This window comes from Theropithecus gelada, chromosome 5 (genome assembly GCF_003255815.1).
Source record: "Theropithecus gelada isolate Dixy chromosome 5, Tgel_1.0, whole genome shotgun sequence".
In the NCBI taxonomy this organism is placed as follows: Eukaryota; Metazoa; Chordata; class Mammalia; order Primates; family Cercopithecidae; genus Theropithecus; species Theropithecus gelada.
The window spans coordinates 116,533,866-116,554,943 of NC_037672.1; the positions used below are offsets into that span (position 1 = coordinate 116,533,866).

Genomic DNA, 21,078 nt, shown 5'->3' on the forward strand with positions numbered 1-21,078 from the left:
TTTCTTGGAAATTGCTTCTAAGATTTAACTTGCAGAGCTTGATCATAATCAAATATAGATTCTTTTCCCCCTATAGGGCAATACCTAAAAAATATCTAAGATAAAGAACACTTATTGTTTAAAAAATAAAATTACTGCTTTAATAACTTTGATTTGTTTTCTTTGCAGCTTTCATAGATTTGGTGTATGGTAAAGTAGAAGCAGGAGAATGAGAGGAAAATGAGATGAACATGATGAAAATGTCAACTAAAAATACAAGAGAATGCAGAAAAACTTACTAGAAATGTTACAGAAGTGTAGACAATTAATTAACAGTTCATGCTAATGCCATATATTTTGCTATCTTCTATGGGCATCAGCATGTTATTTGATGTTCACACAAGTGGCCTAGTTTCATCAGAAGGAGATTTAGTATAATGACTTTGTATGTTAATGGCATAGTGCAGTGGCACGAGCACTAGCTTTGGAGTGAACCCTGGATTGGTTTAAATGCTCCTACTTACCAGATATATAGAATATTGGTTAGGTCACTTAACTTTCCTGAGCCTAAGTTTCCTCAAGTGTAAAAAGGGGAATTGTTTTACAGAACAGTTGTGACTGATGTTTTAAAAGACAACTGTTACCAACTAGAACAGTAGTTTTCAAACTTTTGGGCCTCAGATATCTTTATAATCTTAGAAAAGGATTTATGACCTAAAACAGCTTTTGTTTCTATAGGTTATGTCTATTAGCATTTGCTAAATGAGGCACTAAAATTGAAACTTTCAAAATATTTATTCATTTAAAGAAATAATAAACCCGGTACATGCTAACACAAATAACATTTTTAAATGAAAATTAACTATTGAAAACAAAAATTTAGTGAGATGAATGGCATTGTTTTATGCTTTCAAATCTCAGTTAATGCCTGGCTTCATATAAGATGGCTGGATTCTTGTTTTGGCATTCAGACTGTTGTGATGTTTTCATGTATGAAGAAAGCCCATTTACAAACAGATAATACAGCTGGAAATGGGAATATTTTAATAGCTTTTCCTAAAAATTGTGGATATTCTTTGACACTACACCAAGTAGTAGTTTCTTTAATGCAGTGTGAAATCTGAAACCATAGTATTTAACTTTTCATCCTCCGTTACATTAGTTTGTCTCGCACTTTGAATGGATATTTTACTCATGCATGATTTTGTAACATCTCTGTATGGTCATTTAAAAACTACTGGTTTGCGGCCGGGCATGGTGGCTGACACCTGTAATCCCAGCCCTTTGGGAGGCCGACGCAGGTGGATCACCTGAGGTTTGGAGTTGGAGACCAGCCTGACCAATTTGGAGAAACCCCGTCTCTACTAAAAATAAAAAAATTAGCCAGGCATGGTGGCGCATGGCTGAAATCCCAGCTACCCAGGAGGCTGAGGCAGGACTGTTGCTTGATCCTGGGAGGCGGAGGTTGCAGTGAGCCGAGATCGCGCCATTGCACTACAACTTGGGCAACAAGAGCAAAACTCTGTCTAAAAAAAAAAAATAAAAATACTGGTTTGCTAAGTTATGCAGGGCTTCCAAGTGTTGATACATTTCACTAATATCTTTCTAAAAACTATTTTTGTTAGTATCACCATAGATATTAGCAGAAAGTCTTTGTAAGTAGTGGGAAGTTGCGAAACTCGTGGTGGATACAAATTTTCCAAAATTCTTACTTTCTTTTCAAAGCCTGAATTTTATCATTGGTAATAAATATTGCCAGTTGTTTTCCATGAATTGACAGGTACACTTATTTTTAAGAAAAGGTCTGCCAGTACCCAAGTCTGAATAACCAAAGTTTGGTATCTTTTCAGGTAAAAATGGTGTTCTGTGAAAAACCAGCTAAATTCAGCTGACAGCTCAGACAGTCTTATAAATGCTTTTTCTTGAAACTGCTCTCATGCTTGGTATTACCACAGCAAAAGTGCTTTATGCATAGTTCCCATTTCCTCACATAGAATAATAAAAAGATGTGCAAATGAAGTAAATTCATAAAATAATTGTTACTGTTTTATCAAGCATTCTTTGAGTAAAACTGGCTTAAAAAAACACACACACACAAGTATATGGCAATGAAGAATACAGTTAGTACAGTTTAGTGTTACTACCTTGAATTATGCTAACAGTTTTATCCATTATTGTTTTTGCACCATCAGTGTAAATGGCAACACAGTCCAAAAGAAAAGTAACATCTTAATATTATCATGAAAATAGTTTGACTTCATAGACTGCCTGAAAGGGTCTTGGGGACCTCCAGGGCTCCAAGGCCACACTTTGAGAATTGCTGAACTAGAATAATCTTAAGACTTGGTACATATTGGGTATTCCATAAACTGTAGCTATCATCATTGTGGTGATATATGACTAAAATAATTTTATACAGTTTTCTACTTCTCATTTCTACGATAAGCGGGTGATGATGTTCACAAAGTAATTAAAGATACTTTTGTGCTTTGTTGATACGTTAGAGGTTGTGACTTTTCTATCAGTATATTGGTGCCCCAGGACCCTTGTGCCTTAGTAAAGGAAAAAGCTCCCTGTAGACCTTCAGGTTCTGAGATATAAAGCACTTGCTGTCCCATAAGGGGGAATCAAAAACTGAGATGGTCTCAGGTAAACTCCTGTACAAATCCAAATGTCTTAGTTCCCTTTTCTTCATCTCTACCTTTTAAAATAATTTTTAGTTTTCAGGGTTTTGTTTGTTCAGTTGGGCCTACTTTATCTGTAGTCTGGACATTAATTTAATTTAATTATATTAAAGATTAGAGGGCAATAGCTGGTTAAGGTCATGTTTTGTAGAGAGAAATCCAAATGTAGATAATGTTTTACTCTGAACATTAATATTGTTAAAGGCTCTCCAGTGAATTCTTCTAGAATCGTTCAGAGGGAAATAGATCTGCTGTATTTTATTTGGTGCTACATTGACCTTTAGGCACTAATCAAGAGCTAGCTATAATTACAGAGAGAAAATGGTTAATTGGTATATGAAATCTTACCATGTAGCAGGCTTGGAAGTATAAACACACTTGGAAGTAACAAAAGTCACACTGTAAATTAGTATAACTTTTTTCATAAGATTTCATTAAAATTAAATTCAAAAACTATTTGGTGCCTATTAAATGTATGAACCACGGGAGAAGTTAAGTATCAATTATTAGAAAGCATTATGGCATCATGTTAGTTAAGAGCACGAACTTTTGAGTCATAAAGATCTAATTCTGTAGTATATGGATATATATACTTAGCATTTCTAAGCCACTGTTTTCTCATCTGTAACATCAAGTTGATAGTCATTTCTTATTAAGGTTATTGTAAAGATTAAATGAAATATCCATTCTCACAACTTGAGTAAGCAGTCAATAAATGGTAGCTAATTAGTAGTGGTGTATTTTATATGCTGTCATAATAACCTCCTACCAATTTTAATTCAGTTTAAATTCCTAATATTCCCATGAGGTAGGTAAAATGGATTATCATTATCACATTATATAAGTGAGGGAACTGAAATTTTAAGAAGTTAAGAGGCTTGTTTACCTACCCATAATTAGTGAGTCCAAACTTCAACTCAAGCCAACAATCTTCAAATCCAGGGTTTTTTCACTGTTAACACTTGGTCAGTAAAGATCTTGTCTCAAGTAACAGGGGAAACACATACACCGATCTGCATGACCCAGCAGGAACAGCACTATTCTGTCACGGATGACACCCTCAAGTGATAATAAACTGAAGAAATTTTGCATAAAGCGTTAAAAAAAGAACTGTTATTTTGAATTGAGTCTTCAAGAATTCATTTTTTTTTAATTGGAAGAGTTTACCTGTTTATAGAAAGCTTTATGTAAATATAGAAAAGTATAAATGAAATAAATTCTGTAAGATAATTTAAATAATTTTGTTTTCCTCATCTCTTCTCCCCACCCCACCCAACCCTAGGCTTTAGAAAAGAACTCAGGAATTTGGAAGCAGACTATAAATCTCACGAATTCCACCCAGAATCACATTTACAAATAAAAAATAATTTGATAAAAAGGTAATCATAATTTTTTTCCCTAAATACATGTATTATAGGCACATTGTTTATCAGAAGGGCATAAATACATATTATTACTTTGAAAGCAATGGGTCTACAGTATTAAGATGCCTTTCTTATTGGGAATCGTTAATAGAATGTGGATCTAAGGATAGAGAGCTTACAAAGTACCAGGTACAGTATCTGATTGTCTGTTTCAATCCTCACAGCATTCTTATGAGGTAGGTGATATTTTCCAAGAGAAAATTTGAAGCTTAGTTTATAGTATCATTAACCCTCACCTTAGAAAATAACTATTACCTAAAGGTAATCTTGATTAAATTATTTTAAACTAGTATACAGCCAGGTGTGATATGGTGGTACATGTCTGTAATCCTAGCTACTGAGGAGGCTGAGGCAGCAGGATCACTTGAGGCCAGTTTAAAGCCATCCTAGGCAACATAGCAAGACCCTCGCCATAGCAAAATAAAATAAAGTAATATACTATACTACTACATATCAAAATTTAAGTACTTCTACCTCTGTTGCCTTTAAAGTTCAGAATGTTGGTGGGGAGATGTTTTAGGGTACTGTTTGACTGTTAACACTTTCCTCAAATTCTATATATTGTTACAAATAAATGTAATTTTAGTGTTTTAAGTTGAAGTGAGTTTTTAAAATTATATTTCTAATTATTAGAAATGGGATTCTGGTAATGATGGCTGTTTCTGGTAAACACATATTCTGACATAAAGAGTTTGGATTTGGAGAGAGTTGAAAATGTTAATGGTTGCAAACGTCTTTCCATTTTTGTGGTTTTGTTGTAAAAATAATATAAACTGTATTTTGGGAAAATCAAACTACAAAACTTTTTTTCCCCTAGTTTCACATATTTGCATAGGGTGTTCTAGCTTTGTTTTTATTTTCATATTTCAGATCACATGTACATGAAAACAATGGAAAGTTATTTCCTTCGTCCAGTCTACAAATACCCAAGGACCATAATGCAAGAGAACATGTGCACCAGTCAGATGAACAGAAACTTGAAAAACCAAATGAGTGCAAATTTTCTGAGTGGCTTAATATAGAAAATTCTGAGAGAACAGGTTTGCCGTTTCGCGTTGATAACTCTGCTTCTGGGAAGAGAGTGAACAGTAATGAAACATCTTCATTATGGTCTTCACACCTAAGAACTGTTGGGTTAAAGCCAGCAACTGCTCCTCTCATCCTGCAGCAAAATATCATGGATCAATGTTACTTTGAGAACTCTCTATCCACAGAATGTATAATTCAGTCAGCCGGTAGATCTGATGGGTGTCAGATGCCAAAACTTTTTTGCCAGAATCCACCACCCCCTTTGCCACCAAAGAAATATGCTATAACTACTGTGCCACAGTCAGAGAAAAGCGAATCTACACCTGATATCAAACTTACAGAGGTGTTTAAAGCTACCTCTCATCTTCCGAAGCACAGTTTAAGTACAGCTTCAGAACCAAGTTTAGAAGTGAGTACACATGTGAATGATGAAAGACATAAAGAAACATTTCAAGTGAGAGAGTGTTTTGGCAACACACCAAACTGCCCGTCCAACTCCCCAACTAATGATTTTCAGGCAAACTCAGGTGCCGTTGATGGATTTTGCCAACCAGAACTAGACTCTATTTCTACGTGTCCAAATGAGACAGTTTCCTTAACTACCTATTTTTCAGTTGATAGCTGCATGACAGATACATATAGATTGAAATACCATCAGAGGCCCAAGCTCGCTTTTCCAGAGAGCAGTGGCTTTTGTAATAATTCACTATCTTAGAGTGAAAAAGGACTAGGACCTGTGTTACAAAATAATCTTGGTTCAAGCTGCCCTTCTGAACAGATATAAACCTAGCATACATTCTAATAGATAACTGGTAAAATTGACCAACTTTTACTTCTCAGAGGCCATTTAAATATAATAGGAACCTACTGACCAAACCTAGTGATAGATAAAATTAAAGCCCGTGGCATTTTTAAAGTTGTTAATCACTATACATATATATATGTGTATACACATATCTAATTTTATGATCAGTTTATTAGATATTTAAGAAATTCCCTTTGAATAGTCTTGGCATGCCGTGAAAAATAGAAAATCAGGGAGATACAATAATTCATTCGTTACATGCTACAGTTGAATAAAAATTAAATTTGTCCCCCTATTTTGTGGCCAGTAGACTGGGAAGCATTAAACTAACCAGTACTCATGTGTGGAGATTATAAACTATGCTAATTGAAAAGTACCAGGTGATACATAGCCTGGTACTTTTTTGTCAAAGAATTGCTTTATAAAGAAGCACTTTCTAATGGGTAACCAGAAAAGGGCTTCACCCATTTGTTTTTGACTTCTATGATAGTCACTGCATATGATCCCTTTAAGTGTCTTTAAAAAAATGACTTGTGAATTTGATAGCATTTGGGGGAAGAAAAGCCTTATATGATTAAAATTTGTAAATTTTCAAGATCAGATAGAATTTAATTTTGCTCCTAGAACTTTTGTCTTCTGAGTATCTACCTAAATTAGGCCTTTGACTATTTATAGGTATTCATAAATACTACTTTAGCCATGTAAATTAAAAAGTTAAAATACTTAAACTTTATTTATTTATCTCGTTACTCTTTTTTCTAATTTTGTATGAAATATGAAAGATCTTTATTTTGGTTTGGTTTACTTTGGGTTGCTAACCAGCAGTGTTAGGAATTAATGTAGGGCCCCCACTGGTATGTCACTGTCATTGCCTACCTTTTCTTTGCTGTAATATTACCTGCTTATAGGTTGTCAACCCATTTTATCTGAATTTGAAAATCTATCTACGTTTCCAGATTAAATTTCTACCTTTCATATAGAGTTTAATTTTAATAAAATGTTTAATTGAAGCATCCTTACCTTTCATCTACTTTGAACAAATAGTAATTTTACCCCAGCTACTTTTCATGAAGAGGGCTTTGAAAATTAAAGGAATTTTTATTATTATGGTAACCTTACGAGTAAAAATAAGTTACTTTAATTGCCTTACTTCATTAGTTGTCATTTTATTTTGTACTATGCTGGTAAACTAATTGTGGTTTAGAATAGTTTTATGTTCACTCCAGATAACTGAGAAACAGAACAAAAATTTTCCTTACATTCCTAAATGGATAAACCTCATAAATATAATTCAATAAACTAGTAAATGTAGCCACTTGACTGATTCCATAAATCGTGTTAAAACATTCTAAAATGTTGTAAATAATTTAATGTGAATACTGTTAGATAAACAGAAAATAACTGCTTATAAAAGTCTAACTAAAAGTTTAACCAGTTACCAAGTCGTGGCCCAATTTTATCTTCTACCTATAGTTTTTACTAGCCTTTTTTAACTATAATAGTGAGTGATCATTACTTTATATTCTCATAAGTTAGAAATACTTGAATCCCAAATTAATTTTATCGTTTAAGAAAACTTATTTTTAACATAATTTTTTAGTATGGAGGGTTTGTAAATAGTTTGTAAACCTGTATTTGAAATACCAAAGTTTTTTACTGCTTTTACAACACTGTAAAATACTAGAAAAATGGGCTTCAAGTTTTTTAATAGCTGTCAGAAAGTTTGTGTAGTTTTTTTTTTTTTTCTATTTGGTTAAGATGTGAGTTGGAAATGTATTATTTGAAACATTTAAACTAATTTTTGTATTGAACAGCAGTTTCAGAGATTTGTCTTTTCAACTCAGTTGAGTTGTAGACATCAAATAGAAATGTCCAGTTTTGCCTCTTTTAAGTACTGTACAGTTGAAACCTCCTGACTCATGTACTGCTACACAAACTAGAAACTGACCATTTATTTTTATGTTGATTCAACACTCCAAATACAGATCGATATATATATATATATACACTAATCATTTTATTTCATGTAAAATTTTTACATCTAGGGTGCCTATTTATTTTTATAGATGTTTTCATCCAGATATAAGCTCATTATAACTTTGTAAATAATTCAGCCAACAGTTGTAATGTTTAAAATACTTACCTTCACAATGTTATATTTTCATGTGAAATCAATTTCTTCTCATCCAAAAAAAAATTTAAGATAAACTGATTTTTAAGTTTATATGATTGGACTTCTCTTTGCATTCATGAACTGTGCGTCACTCTCCCCCCAACATGGATTACTATGGGTTAAGTCACGGATACTTGGAATTTCACTGATCATGAAATGTTATCTATCACAGGAGAGATCCTGAGAGTTAAACTCCAGCAAGGTCTAAAGCACAGCTCCTTAGAAAAGGAGTTGGCAAACTTTCTATAAAGATAGAAAATAATTTAGGCTTTGTGGACCATAATATTTCTGTAACAACTACTCAGCTCTGCCTTTGTAATGTGAAAGCAGTCATAAACAATATGTAAATGAACGAGCATGGCTGTTTTCCAGTAAAAGTTTGTCAACATAGAAATCCAGATTGCATATAACTTTCATGTTATGAAAGTCTTTTTTTTTCCCCCCAATCATTTTAAAATGTAAAAAACATTCTTAGCGCACAGGCTGAAGTCTCCAAATGTACTCTCATGCCACTTATGGACTCAGTATTTGCGGCTCTTTACATCCTGAAACGTTCAGGTTAAGCCCCCTAAAAACTATCCCTTGAAACTGCTAATAAGCCAGTTCATTTCAAAAGGAACTACTAAAACAATCATTTCACTTATATAAAATGGTGTGAATTTACAAAAGAATTTATCAGAGTAAAGTCACATTGATTTTCTTTTGATATCTTTTTTTATGTTTTGTTAGCAAGTTTGCAACTTCTTGGTGTTCCATTTATCCACTCCTTAAAAGCCTTCAAACTGAGGGTAATGTAAGCAGTCACTATACTTGCTATGGCACTTTAATTGTAGGTACAATTTCTTATCTATAGGAAAGATTCAAACTTCATACTGCCACCAATTTTAAAAATTTTAAAAACTGCCAATTACAGTCATGTCATATTACTAACTCAGGGTTCTCCATAGAAAGAGAATCAACAGGATATATATAGAGACATATAGAAATAAATTTATTATGAGGGATTGGCTCACATGATTATGGAGGCTGAGAAGTCCCACCATCTGCTGTCTGCAGACAGTAAGCCCAGGAAAGCCAATGGTGTAGTTCCGGTCCAAGTCCAAAGGTCTGGGAACCAAGGGGCCCTGCTCCATGTCTGAAAGCCAGAGAATCAGGAGAACCAATGTCCAAGGATAGAACATGGATGTCCCAGTTCAAGCAGAGAGAAGACAGAATTTGCCCTTCCTCTGCCTTTTTATTCCAGCCAGGCCCTCACGGGATTGGATGATGCCCACCCACAGTGGAGTGGATGGCTCCTTTTTATTTGGTCTACTGATTCAAATGCTAATCTCTTCTGCAAACACCCTCATGGACAAACCCAGAAATCTGGGCATCTTCTAGCATAATCAAGATGACACATAAAATTAACCTTCACACCAAGATCTCTCCATCTTCACTATACTAGAAATTTTCAGAGTATCTGGTATTTGTGGTAGTAGGCTGATTTTAGGCTCAAAAAGACAGTATGGATTATGATCGGAAGTCTGTGTGTGACCTAACAGTAAACTATGTGAGAACTGTTAATCACCTCACAATCTCACTACCAGGTAATTTGTTACAATAAAACCAAACTCAGCTATATAAGTAAACACTTACTAGACGAAACCATTAGCAAGCAGTGCAGAAACAGTTCACACAACTGATTTGGTAAACTCAGTGAAATCCCAGTTCTGTGTTCCCACAGGTGTTTCAACCATACCTTCCATAGATGGTTCTCTTTAGGTTGATGCGGCAACACCTTAAAGGCATGACTGCTAACTTTATACTCAGGAATTATATTCCAGACTTGACTAACTCTAAGAACCATTTTGAAAGGTAGGAAGATACACAGAGAGTTTACCAGATCTTATTTCCTGTTTAAAAGGGAAGGGAATATTCTCAAAATATTTAAGACAATTCATATATACTGAATGCAACTAATTTAAACAAGAGACCACTTTTACCATTCCTCATGTAAAGCCTTTAGGGCTAACAGGAATATTTTCTTTTTGAGACGGGGTCTCTGTTGCCCAGGCTGGAGTGCAGTGGCCCCATCTTGGCTCACTGCAACCTCCACCTCCCGGATTCAAGCAATTCTTATGTCTCAGCCTCCCGAGTAGCTGGAACTACAGGTGCATGCCAACATGCCCGGGTAAATTTTTTGTATTTTTTAGTAGAGACAGGGTTTCACCAGGTTGGCCAGGCTGGTCTCACAACTCTTGACCTCAAGTGATCCACTGCCCTTGGCCTCCCAAAGTGCTGGGATTATAGGCGTGAGCCACTGCGCCTAGCCAACAGTAATATTTTTTATTAGCTACTACAGCTTAGAGTAGCTGCTATGGGAGTGTGGCCTTTTTGATTAAATACCAGCTGATCAACCCTAGAATGTAAATTCTTGTTTTATAACATTTAGATTTAAATAACAGTAAGAATGTAAGCTCTATGAAGGCAAGATGCCTTTTTGTTCTGTTCACTGCTGTGTCTAAAATAATGTCTGGCTCAAATATTTGTTGAATGAGTAAATATGCTGACTTCGCTGAAGTATTTAAGCAAGTTACAGATATTATAAAAATAAATGTTTTGGGCACAAGCACACTTAATGCAACAGTAATAAAAAATAGGTTTGAAACACATAATCCTTCATCCTAGGAGGCTCAAGAATTTAAAAGGAAAAAAGGGGGAAGATACCCAGGTAAGAGGGCATGCATGCTAGCTTTCCAATACTTTGATATTACCTGCTTTTTCTAAAACTGTATCAACCTGTCACCCACCCATAACCTATCTTTTCATAACAGAGTCCAACTAAACCTAAAAATTAAAACTGGAACTTAGCCTCTATGCAATCTAAGAATACTTTGTTCCCTCTCTCAAAATCTTTCCCTGCTTTTGAATAACTGGCTTTTGAATTCATAAAAACCTTCCCTTATTAATCACCCTATTACTTGCATCATATTAAATCCTGATCAACTCTTAAAACATTAAAAGACATTACTATATTTGTTAATGAATACACAAGACCTTTAAGTATAAATGCTTTTATATTCAGCCCCTGTAAAGCCATTAGATGTTGTTGGAAAGTTTTTAAACACGAACTAAATGGTTTAATTTTAACAACTTAGTTAGGAATGGGTGAAATCCTACCCATTTAATAGAGTTCTGCAAATTAGTAACAAAGTGTAAAATGAAAGGAAGGGTCCCTTGGAGATGTGAAATTCTTCTGTTGAGAGTCTTGTCTTCTTTATTCAAGAAGTTTGTAGCCATTTTCAGAATTCACTCAAGAACCAACTTCTTAATTTAGATATCAGCAAACGAGTCTGTAAAAAGCAAGTATTTGTCAGGAATATTTGCTTTATCTTCCCAATTTTTAACACTTTATGCCTATTTACATATGGACAAAAGAAAAAGAAAAGCCTGGAACACTTCTTGTAAGGCCTCTATTTTCTATCCAGAGCTGAAAATTCAGGTCATAAACACACACACACACACACACACACACACACACACCCCCCCCCCCACTGTATTTGAGATTATTAGTCTCTACCAAAATAGGGAGGGAGAGTAAAACTCCCTTTACAAAGGGCTCGACGATAATTTTATACAAATCCCTATCCCTTTTGCCATCCTCCCCATTAATCCCTCTGGCTCCCCTACCCCCGTTTTTTTTGAGACAGGGTTTTGCTTTGTTCCCCCAGACGAGTATAGTGGCGCGTTCACAGCTCACTGAAGCCTCGACCTCCCCAGCTCAAGCAATCCTCCTGTTTCAGCCTCCCAGGTAGCTGGGACTAAAGGCGTGAGCCACTGTGCCTGGCCCTCTCTGTCTTCTCTAAGTTACCACACCATCCACGAAATCAGACAGCGAGGCTTAAGACACTCAACTCTTGGTGAAAATATAGGATGGGGGTTGGGAAAATTGACTGCCTCTCAAGAAGTGAGAATTTCAGAAGTAACTTATAGGCATGGTGACTGAGAGGAGTTAACAGTGAGTGAACAATCAACTCCAAAGTCCAGGAGAGCTGTCTAGATGGGCTACACTGCTCTTCTCCCATAAGAGCCCTCTTTCATCTCACTGCTTCTCCTTAGCTTGTCTCTTATCACTGTCTCCATTTGGTGTCCGCTTCCTCCTGCCCTATTCTTAGAGAATATCCTCTGCCAGAATTGTCTTTTCAGAGCGAGTGGCGATGAAAATGGAGAGCATGAGTTTTACAAGTAAACTACAGAATTCTGTGACTTGGTGTTTTAGGATATGTGGATGTGTGTAAGAAAAGGACAAAGTGTCTCAGGTTTCTGGGAGGTAACGGTGGATAAAGTTGGCGTTTACTGAGATGGGAACACTGCAAGGCATGTAAATTTGGGTAAGAAGCTGTTAAGAGTTCAGTTTTGGACATGTTAAGTTTGAGATAGCTGCGTAGTCTGCTCATGTTAAAAAACAGCTGTATAGTAAAAAACAGCTTTCGTTGAGCACTTACTACTGCCAGGCAACACGCAAATCACTACGATCTCAATCTTCACTACACCCCTATGACCTGGGTCACTAACGGTTCCAAATGGCAGATGAAAAAATAAAGCTCCAAAAAGCGAAATAACTTCTCCGGTCGCTTCACGGTGCTGCAGGAACTCAAGCCTAGCTGGTTTCACTCCAAATCACCAGAAAATATGACGCCAAGTTTTCTGTACACTTCTTTGGAGACTCCCACGGACGTTCAAAAGAAGAACATTTTACTCCTAGTCCTTCTCCCCCACCCACCCGACTGCGCCACTCACCAGCTGCGTAATCTTGGACATATATAAACTCTGGAATTCAGTCCCCTCTCCGCCCAAAAGAGAGCAAATTATCTCTAAGCTCCTTACCACTCCAATTCTGCATTCAAGATACTCACCATGGCAAAAAATACACAAAGAGAAACACCACCACATCGAAAAGGATGAAGAGCCAGAGGTCCAACCAGTAGGAGTGTTTGGGAAGCCCGTTTGCCCCAGACCGAGGCCGCACATCGAGGTTCTGCCCTGCTCCCTCGCTCAAGCCTCGCCGCTCCCGAAGACCATCTCGACCATCAACACCCGGTGCGTCCACCTCCATCTCGCTTCTGCAGCTTCCTAACAATCCCAGAAACTGAAAAATGCTTAGATTCCTGGACTTTGGTGTTCGCCGGACCGGAAACTGAGTGGAATCCGGCCGCCTGCGCAGTCCGCCTGCGCAGTCCGCCTGCGCAGTCCGCCTGCGCAGTCCGCCTGCGCAGTCCGCCACTCACCGGGNAGTCCGCCTGCGCAGTCCGCCTGCGCAGTCCGCCTGCGCAGTCCGCCACTCACCGGGTTCCGGAAAGCACTCTGAGCCTACCCTTCCCAGCGCGCAGGCGCCTGGCCCGGCTTTCCGCTGCCTACGTGACCGCGGACAGGAAGCGCGGCCTCCGCTTTGACACTAAATGAATGTGCCCGCCTACTTCTGCCTCGCGGCGTCCCAAGCCGCAAGGTGGTTATTCAGGTTTCGTTGGAAGAAATACACTCTCGTCCCACTGAAAGGCCCATTCCAGCCAGGTGATGGACTCCTCCCTGGAACTGCCCAAGGTCACCTCTCCTATCCCTGTATTCCGTTTGGATCCTTATGCCAACGTGTTAGGAAGGACCCCTCTGGTGGGTTTTGTACTATCTCTAGCATTTTACCCTTAGTATTTGAAACACCACCAGTGAGGTGGACGTCCTACTCACAGGACTGAGTTTCCAAAAGGGCCAGAGACCAGCACGTATTTTGCAGGTACTTCAAGGGAGTGGGTTTAAGAATAACCTGGCCACGCCCCCTGTAATCCCAGCACTTTGGGAGGCCGAGGCAGGCAGATCACCTGAGGTAAGGAGTTCGAGACCAGCCAGACCACCATGCTGAAATCCCGTCTCTACTTAATATAAAAAAATACAAAAAAAAAACAAAAAACAAAAAAAAAACAAAAATTAGCCGGCGTGGTGGCGGGCGCCTGTAATGCCAGCTACTCGGGAGGCTGAGGCAGGAGAATCGCTTGAACCCGGGAGGCGGAGGTTGCAGTGAGCCAAGATCGTGCCACTGTTGCACTCCAGCCTGGGCGACAGAGCGAGACTCCGTCTGGGGGGAAGGGGGACGGGGAAGAATAATCCAAAGGTTATTTGACTTTGAGTGTGAGCCTCAGCAAGAATAGAATGCTAGCAGGAAGAAAATGACCCATACTGCCTGGATTTTGCCTAGTAGGTCCAATTTCAAATATTCTCTTTCTTTTCGCATTATGATTCCTGAATTGTTCAGAAAATATGGGCACCCAGATATATAAGTGGTTCTCTTAGTGCATAGTAAATAGAGATAAGACGGTAGTTGTGTTTTTACAGAAAGTCATTAAATCGTCGTAAAACTTTTTTGAAGGGGCTGTACTGCATTTTATAGAATTAGAAAATGAAACACAAAAGGAGTGAATTGTCTAAGGTTACTAAAAAAATTATAAAGCCTAAAATTAACTACAAATCCAGCAGTCTTAAATAAGCTATTCCATAGCTTCCTAACCTTGCTCCAATTTGCCTCCAAATCAATTACCAGGTTTTAGAGACACAAATAGTATATGACCTTTCAAGAAAAATGCTTTGTAGATTCTGGGATGAGAGGGTCATTACCTGATAATTAATTAGATTGTGTGCTGTAATGCAGATTGTCTGATGGTAGTAGACAAAAAGACCCTGGGCATAAGTGGCATTGAATCTTTACAAAAATTAGGAAAGGCAAGTAAACAATTGCCCCTACCGGAGATGGAAGCATTCTTCTCGCTGACAAGGTAGGATCAATTACTCCTAGTTATTGAAGTAGGATTGATAAAAAATTATTGAGATTATTAGTGATGAATAAGCATGACATAAACTGAACAGGTCTTGAAGTGGTTTTAAACTTGTCCTTGGCCCAGAGCCACATGCTCATCATGAGGGGATGTTGATAGTATGATCTGATCTTGAGTCAGGAACGTCTGTCAGACTTGGAAGAGTAACTAATGCAAATAAGGAGGGGTTATTTTAACTAAATTCAGTTGAAAGATTCTATTTCCGACTTTACCCTTGTAAGAGTCCCATTGATTGTTGATTATTCCACATTACAAAAATGAGTTTAGAGTGTGTTGTAGCTGGTTTTGAACTACTGGCCTCAAGTGATCCTTCTGCCTTGACTTCCCAAAGTGCTGGGATTACTGGCATGAGCCACCTTGCTCCGTTGGCATTTGCCATTGTCGAAGCAATTTAAATTTTAAAAGTACTATACAGAAATCCAGGTTTACTGTCAATCATCTACTCCTCTGCACTTGTCCAACCACCTTGAACTTTCTACTTCACATGTTCAAGTGAAAAATATGCACTAGGGACTACAGATTGAATCATTGCACTGTAACCATGATCCAACACTTCCATAATTCTGTCAGCAAAATTAATCTGATTGGGCTGGGGTGGAGAAGGTGGTGCATGAAAATGCTATAACCATCAGGCCAAAGACAGCTAAGTGTTTTTAAGAAGACGTTACAAACCTTCTGAACTTCAAGTGCAGTAAGTTCTCAGGAGGGAGATGATGGTGAATTTTGCTTTAACCTAAGGGATAATGCAAATTTTTCTTATGCAGCTCTCAAACTAGTATGTCCATGTGATAAAGCATCCTTGTGATCATCCTAGGAATTAAATTAATTTTACAGAATAACCTCTCCAACAGTGGAGAATTTGGTTACTGTAATTTTTATCTGGAAGTATGTGTGTTTCTCTTAAATTATTCTTTCTCATCTTAATTTCATCTTTTCTTCCTTTTCAAATTGAGTACCTGTCCTAACAACAGCCCTGTTGATTGGTACCACAGGTTACTTCTCCATCTTCTGGGTCATTTTATTTATTCATTTTGTTGTTATTGTTCTCTTAAATTCTTTTTTTTTTTTTAAATGGAGTCTTGCCCTGTTGTCGCCCAGGCTGTAATGCAGTGGCATGATCTTGGCTCACTACAACCTCTTTTTTTTTTTTTTTTGGAGATGGAGTCTTGCTCTGTCACACAGGCTGGAGTGCAATGGTGCGATCTTGGCTCACTGCAACCTCCGCCTCATGGCGTCAAGCGATTCTCCCTGCCTCAGCCTCCCGAGTTGCTGGGATTACAGGTGCCTGCCACCATGGCGGCTAATTTTTGTATTTTTAGTAGAGACAGAGTTTCGCCATGTTGGCCAGGCTGGTCTTGAACTCCTGACCTCGGGTGATCCGCCTGCCTCGGCCTCCCAAAGTGCTGGGATTACAGGCATGAGCCACTGTGCCTCGGCTGTTCTCTTTCATTCTAACTCCTTTGTATATCTTCCATAGTTTTCTTTGTTTAAGAGTTGTACTATCTGCTGGGCGCTATTGTTCACACCTGTAATCCCAGCACTTCAGGAGGCCAAGGTGGGTGAATTGCTTGAGCCTAAGTGTTCAAGACAAGCCTGAGCAACAAGGCAAAATCCCTTCTCTACAAAAAACAGTTAGCTGAGTGCTACACCTGTAGTCCCAGCTACTTGGGAGGCTGAGTTGGGAGGATCGCTTGAACTGTGATTGTGCCACTGCACTTCAGCCTGGGTGACAGAGCAAGACTCTGTTCCCTCCCTGCTCTAACAAAGAAAGAGTTGTACTATCATCCTAACTAGGTTGCACCTTTTATCTTTATCTTGGCCTTAGCAGTTCCCACCTTTATACTCACAATTAATCTGGCTCCACTCTACTCAGCCAACCTGGTGCCCAGGAAACATTCTTTGCTCCAGTCAGAGTGCTTTCTTCCATTTTCCTCATGGAAGCTATTCTCTTGGCCTCTGGGCTTTGGTGCATGTTTTTCCTGTTATACTGGAAATATAGTATATTTTTTCCAGCATTGGGGATTGCTTTCTCACCTGTCTAAATCCTACTCATCCTTTGGGGCCCAACTTAAAGTGCCAACTTCATAAAATTTCCTTCACTACAATTCACACTGATCTCTCCATTCTTGGTATTTCTACATACCAATCGTGGAAACTTCACATTTACAAGTCACATTTAACTTGTCTCCACCTTGTATGTCATGTTTTCTTCTTGAGGAGAGGGTTATTTTCTCAAGATGAAGGCAGTGAATGAAATATTCGTTTCCATAGATTTTTGCCTGCCTTTGGCACCTATTATTTCCCTCTACATTCTGTAATGGCCTCGTATTAATGGAGCTATTTGTCAGATTGGTCATCTTTCAAAATTTCCCTACCTCTGGCTCAAAAAACACGGAAATTTTCTTGATATTGTCTGGCACATTGGCTTGCTTTGTAGGAATTTTATGTAGATTTTCTCTCCTGTTAGAGTATTAAGTTTTGTTAATTTGTTTTGAGACAGGGTATTGGTCTGTCACACATGCTGGGGTGCAGTGGTGCAATCAAAGCTCATGGCAACCTTGAACCCCTGGGCTCAAACAATCCTTCTACTCAGCTTTCCCAGTTGCTAGCACTACAGGCACACACCACCATGCGAGGCTTGCTTTTTATTAATGTTTATTTTTGTAGAAATGGGGTTTCACTATGTTGCCCAGGCTTTTCTCAAACTCCTGGTTTCAAGTGATCCTCCTGCTTCAGCTTCTCAAACTGCCAGGATTACAGGCATAAGCCACAGAACCTAGCAAGTATTAAGTATTCTTTAAAGGAAAGACAGTATTTTTGCCATCTTGCAATCTCCATAGCTCTTCGAACAGTGTCTTCCACATGGAAGAAATTTAATATGTATTCAACAATATTTTGTTATATTCTGCAACCACTAACACAATCCCAGTCAAAAAAATACTTGTAAAATTTTGTGTTTTAGAACATAATGGTGTATGATACCAGTGGCATCTAACACTACTGATCTGTACTCTCAGCGGGGATACTTTCTGAGATGTTTTGAAGTACTAGTAATGGATATGTGCCAATCTTTTCCCTTTGTGGATTTTCCTTCTTTAATTTCAGTCAATACTTTTTAATACCTGCTGTGTGTCAGGCATTGTCCAAGGAGCCATATGAGATACAGAAGCAATACCAACCGATTCATTAAAAATACTGACTGAGGACATATAACAGAACAATGAAGTTTTCAAACAGCATCACAGAGCCTGGGGTTCTGCATAATGATTTGGGTATTTGGAAGGCTGAGCAGAACTGGCTGTGAACACACTAGTCAGATACAATTAAACCTCTTTGTGCTACTTACTTACACATGTATAAACAGACTTCAACCATAAAAACTTAGTTTTATTTATATTTTAGAGTTTCATACAAGATTTTATTTCAAAACAAAGCATCCTTCTGCTTTTAAAAGTTTAAAAACAACTTCAGTAGATCAGAGCTTGACTAGTAGGCACAAATGACAAAGATGTTGAAACCTACAACTTTGAAATTTCGTTAAGCTAATCATCAGCAATCAACCTGTTATTTGTTTTATTGAAAGGTATTAGAGAGGCAGTCATTCAGGATGGAGTTTCAAAGGTTAGTCAATACGTGACGTGTTTTTATCTCATAAGATTATAGGTTTCCACGCATAGGAAACCTGTGCTTGGAATCAAAACCTAGGCTTGGAATTAAAAAGCTGTTAATTTAGAATAAATAAATGGGTGCTAAGGTGATCATTGCTATATATAAAATATTGACCAGAATTAGACTTGTAAGTGTGACAACTGTAACCCTGTTAACAGAAGTTATCCTTGAAAGATGGGATCACAGATAGTTTTCTTCTTTGTGCTTTTCCATATTTTTCAAATTTTCTCAATGAAAATGCATTTTATTAACTAGAAGTTGGAAAGTTTGTTGGGAAAAAGTAAATCAGAAAGTAAGCAAGAGATCGTCTAGTCCAAAATTATTGTTCAACTGTTTATGACATCAAATCACAGGCAGTAGACACATAAGTATCAAGGGGCTTTGATTATTTATAATAGTGCTTTTTAAACTAAATTTCATGGAATGCTCTGATTCCTCGGGGATTACTCAAGGACCAACATGGAATGGAAGAGATAGATGCAGGGAATGTGACTTAAGGCCTCTACTGGAAAACCTCAGCTTTCTTGTTCATGTCTATAAATATGCCTGTTGGAGAACAGATTTATTGGTGGTTTTTTTTTTTTTTTTCTGTTCTAGTGAAAGCTAGTGTCAAAAGTCACCTTGGGTGACCCGTGTTCAAAATGGTGGAATAGCCACTCCAAGTTTCTGTCCCTCCACAGCAGCATTGAAGAACAAGCAAAAGCTGTCTGAAATAACTTTGTCAGAATGCTGGAAAACAGTCAAAAGTTTACAGCAACCAAGAAATTGCTGAATCAAAATATATGAAGCAGACATTGACAGAATTGAAGGGGGAAATAGACAGTTTTACAAAAATTTTTGGAAAGTTTCATACTTCACTTTTAATGATAGGTAGAACATTTAGACAGAAGAGCAATAAGAAAATAGGCGACTTGAACAACACTATAAACCAACTATACCTAACACACACATATGGAACTCCATCCAACAGCAGCAAAATATGCAGTCTTATCAGGTATACCTGAAACATTCTCCAGGATATATTATATATTAAGGCATAAAAGAAGTTTCAACGAAGTTTTAAAAATTGAAGTCAGAAAGGTCTCTGACAACGATGAAATGAAGTTAGAAGTTAATAACAGAAGGAAAACTGGAAAATTCACGAACGTAGAAATTTAACACACTCTTAAACAACCAGTGGTTCAAAAAGGATATCATAAGGGAAATTAGAAAATACTTAGAGACAAATGAAAATGAAAATGCAACTTAGGAAAACTTGTAGATTGCAGTGAAGACAATCTATAGCTGTAAATGCCTACATTAACAAAGAAAGATCTCAAATCAACCTAACTTTACAACATAAGGAAATAGAAAAAGGAGAGCAAAGTAAACTCAAAGCTATCAGAATACAGGGAATAATAAAGATTAGAGCAGAGATAAATGAAATAGTGAATACAAAACCTATAGAGGGAATCAATGAAACCAAAATTGGTTCTTTGAAAAAGATCAACAAAATTGGCAAAACTTTAGCTACACGAAGAAAAAGGTGAGAAGACACAAATAACTAAAATCATAAAGGAAAGTGTACATATTACCACCAAACTTTACAGAAATAAAAAGGATTATAAGACAATACTATGAACAATTGTATGTCAACAAATTAGATAACTTAGATGAATAGAAAAGCTGGACAGACCTATAACAAGGAAAGAGATTCAATCAGTAATCAAAACATTCCAACAAAGAAAAGTCCAGTAGTAGATCACTTCTCTGGTGAATTTTATCAAACATTTAGAGAAGAATTAACTCTGTTGTTACTCAAACTCTCCCAGTAAATAGAACTGAGAGCACTCTCTAACTCATTCTATTAAGCTAGTACTCTCATACTAAGGCAGATAATGACATCACAAGAAAAGAAAATTATAGATATTGCACACCCATGTTTATAGCAGGACTTTTCACAATATCCAAGAGGTGGAAGCAAGCCAAATGTCCATCATCAGGTGAATGGATTAAAAAATGTATTATGTACATACAATGGAATATCATTAAGCCTTAAGAGGAAGGAAATCCTGAAAATGCTACAACATGGATGAAACTTGAGGCCATTATCCTAAATGAAATAAGCCAGTGATGAACAAATACTGTATGATTCCACTTACATGAGGTATCTTAAGTAGTCAAATTCCTAGAAACAGAAAGTAGAGTGGTGGTTACCAGGGGCTGTGGACAGAAGGAAAAGGCCAGTTGTTTAATGGGTGTAGAGTTGTAGTTTTGCGAGATGAAAACGTTTTGGAGATCTGTTTCACAACTGTATGAATATGTTTCACACCACTAAACTGTACTTTTGAAAATGGTTAATATGGTAAGTTTTATGTTATATGTTTTTACCGCTATAAAAAATTACAGACCAGTATCCCTTATGAATATAGATACAAAAATTCTCAAAAAGGGCAGGGCACTGTGACTCATGCCT

General features: G+C 37.4%; 2 protein-coding genes across 4 annotated transcripts in view; one reads left to right on the forward strand and one right to left on the reverse strand.

Annotated features, from left to right (window-relative positions):
* The window catches only part of USP53 (ubiquitin specific peptidase 53), a 78,344-nt gene extending 70,199 nt beyond the window's left edge, over positions 1–8,145 (forward strand). For both annotated transcript variants that reach the window (XM_025386480.1, XM_025386479.1), the window contains 2 exons: positions 3,946–4,042; positions 4,958–8,145. In XM_025386480.1, the coding sequence (XP_025242265.1) occupies positions 3,946–4,042; positions 4,958–5,831 (971 nt within the window). In that variant the 3' untranslated portion in view covers positions 5,832–8,145. The remainder of the gene's footprint in view (positions 1–3,945; positions 4,043–4,957) is intronic.
* A 926-nt stretch (positions 8,146–9,071) lies between these two features.
* C5H4orf3 (chromosome 5 C4orf3 homolog) lies at positions 9,072–13,857 on the reverse strand. Of its 2 annotated transcripts, XM_025386585.1 has the most exons (3): positions 13,413–13,857; positions 12,990–13,302; positions 9,072–11,426 (listed from the first exon to the last, which is right to left on the reverse strand). In XM_025386585.1, coding segments are annotated over exons 2-3 (201 nt in total). In that variant the 5' UTR covers positions 13,190–13,302; positions 13,413–13,857; the 3' UTR covers positions 9,072–11,425. The 2 variants fall into 2 exon arrangements, with proteins under 2 accessions (XP_025242370.1, XP_025242369.1); XM_025386584.1 differs by lacking the exon at positions 13,413–13,857 and having other exon boundaries at positions 12,990–13,319.
* Between the last annotated feature and the right edge of the window lie 7,221 nt (positions 13,858–21,078).

Coding starts and splice junctions, on each gene's coding strand:
- C5H4orf3 (XM_025386585.1), bottom strand. CDS start 13,189: ATGGAGGTGGACGCACCGGGTGTTGATGGTCGAGATGGTCTTCGGGAG.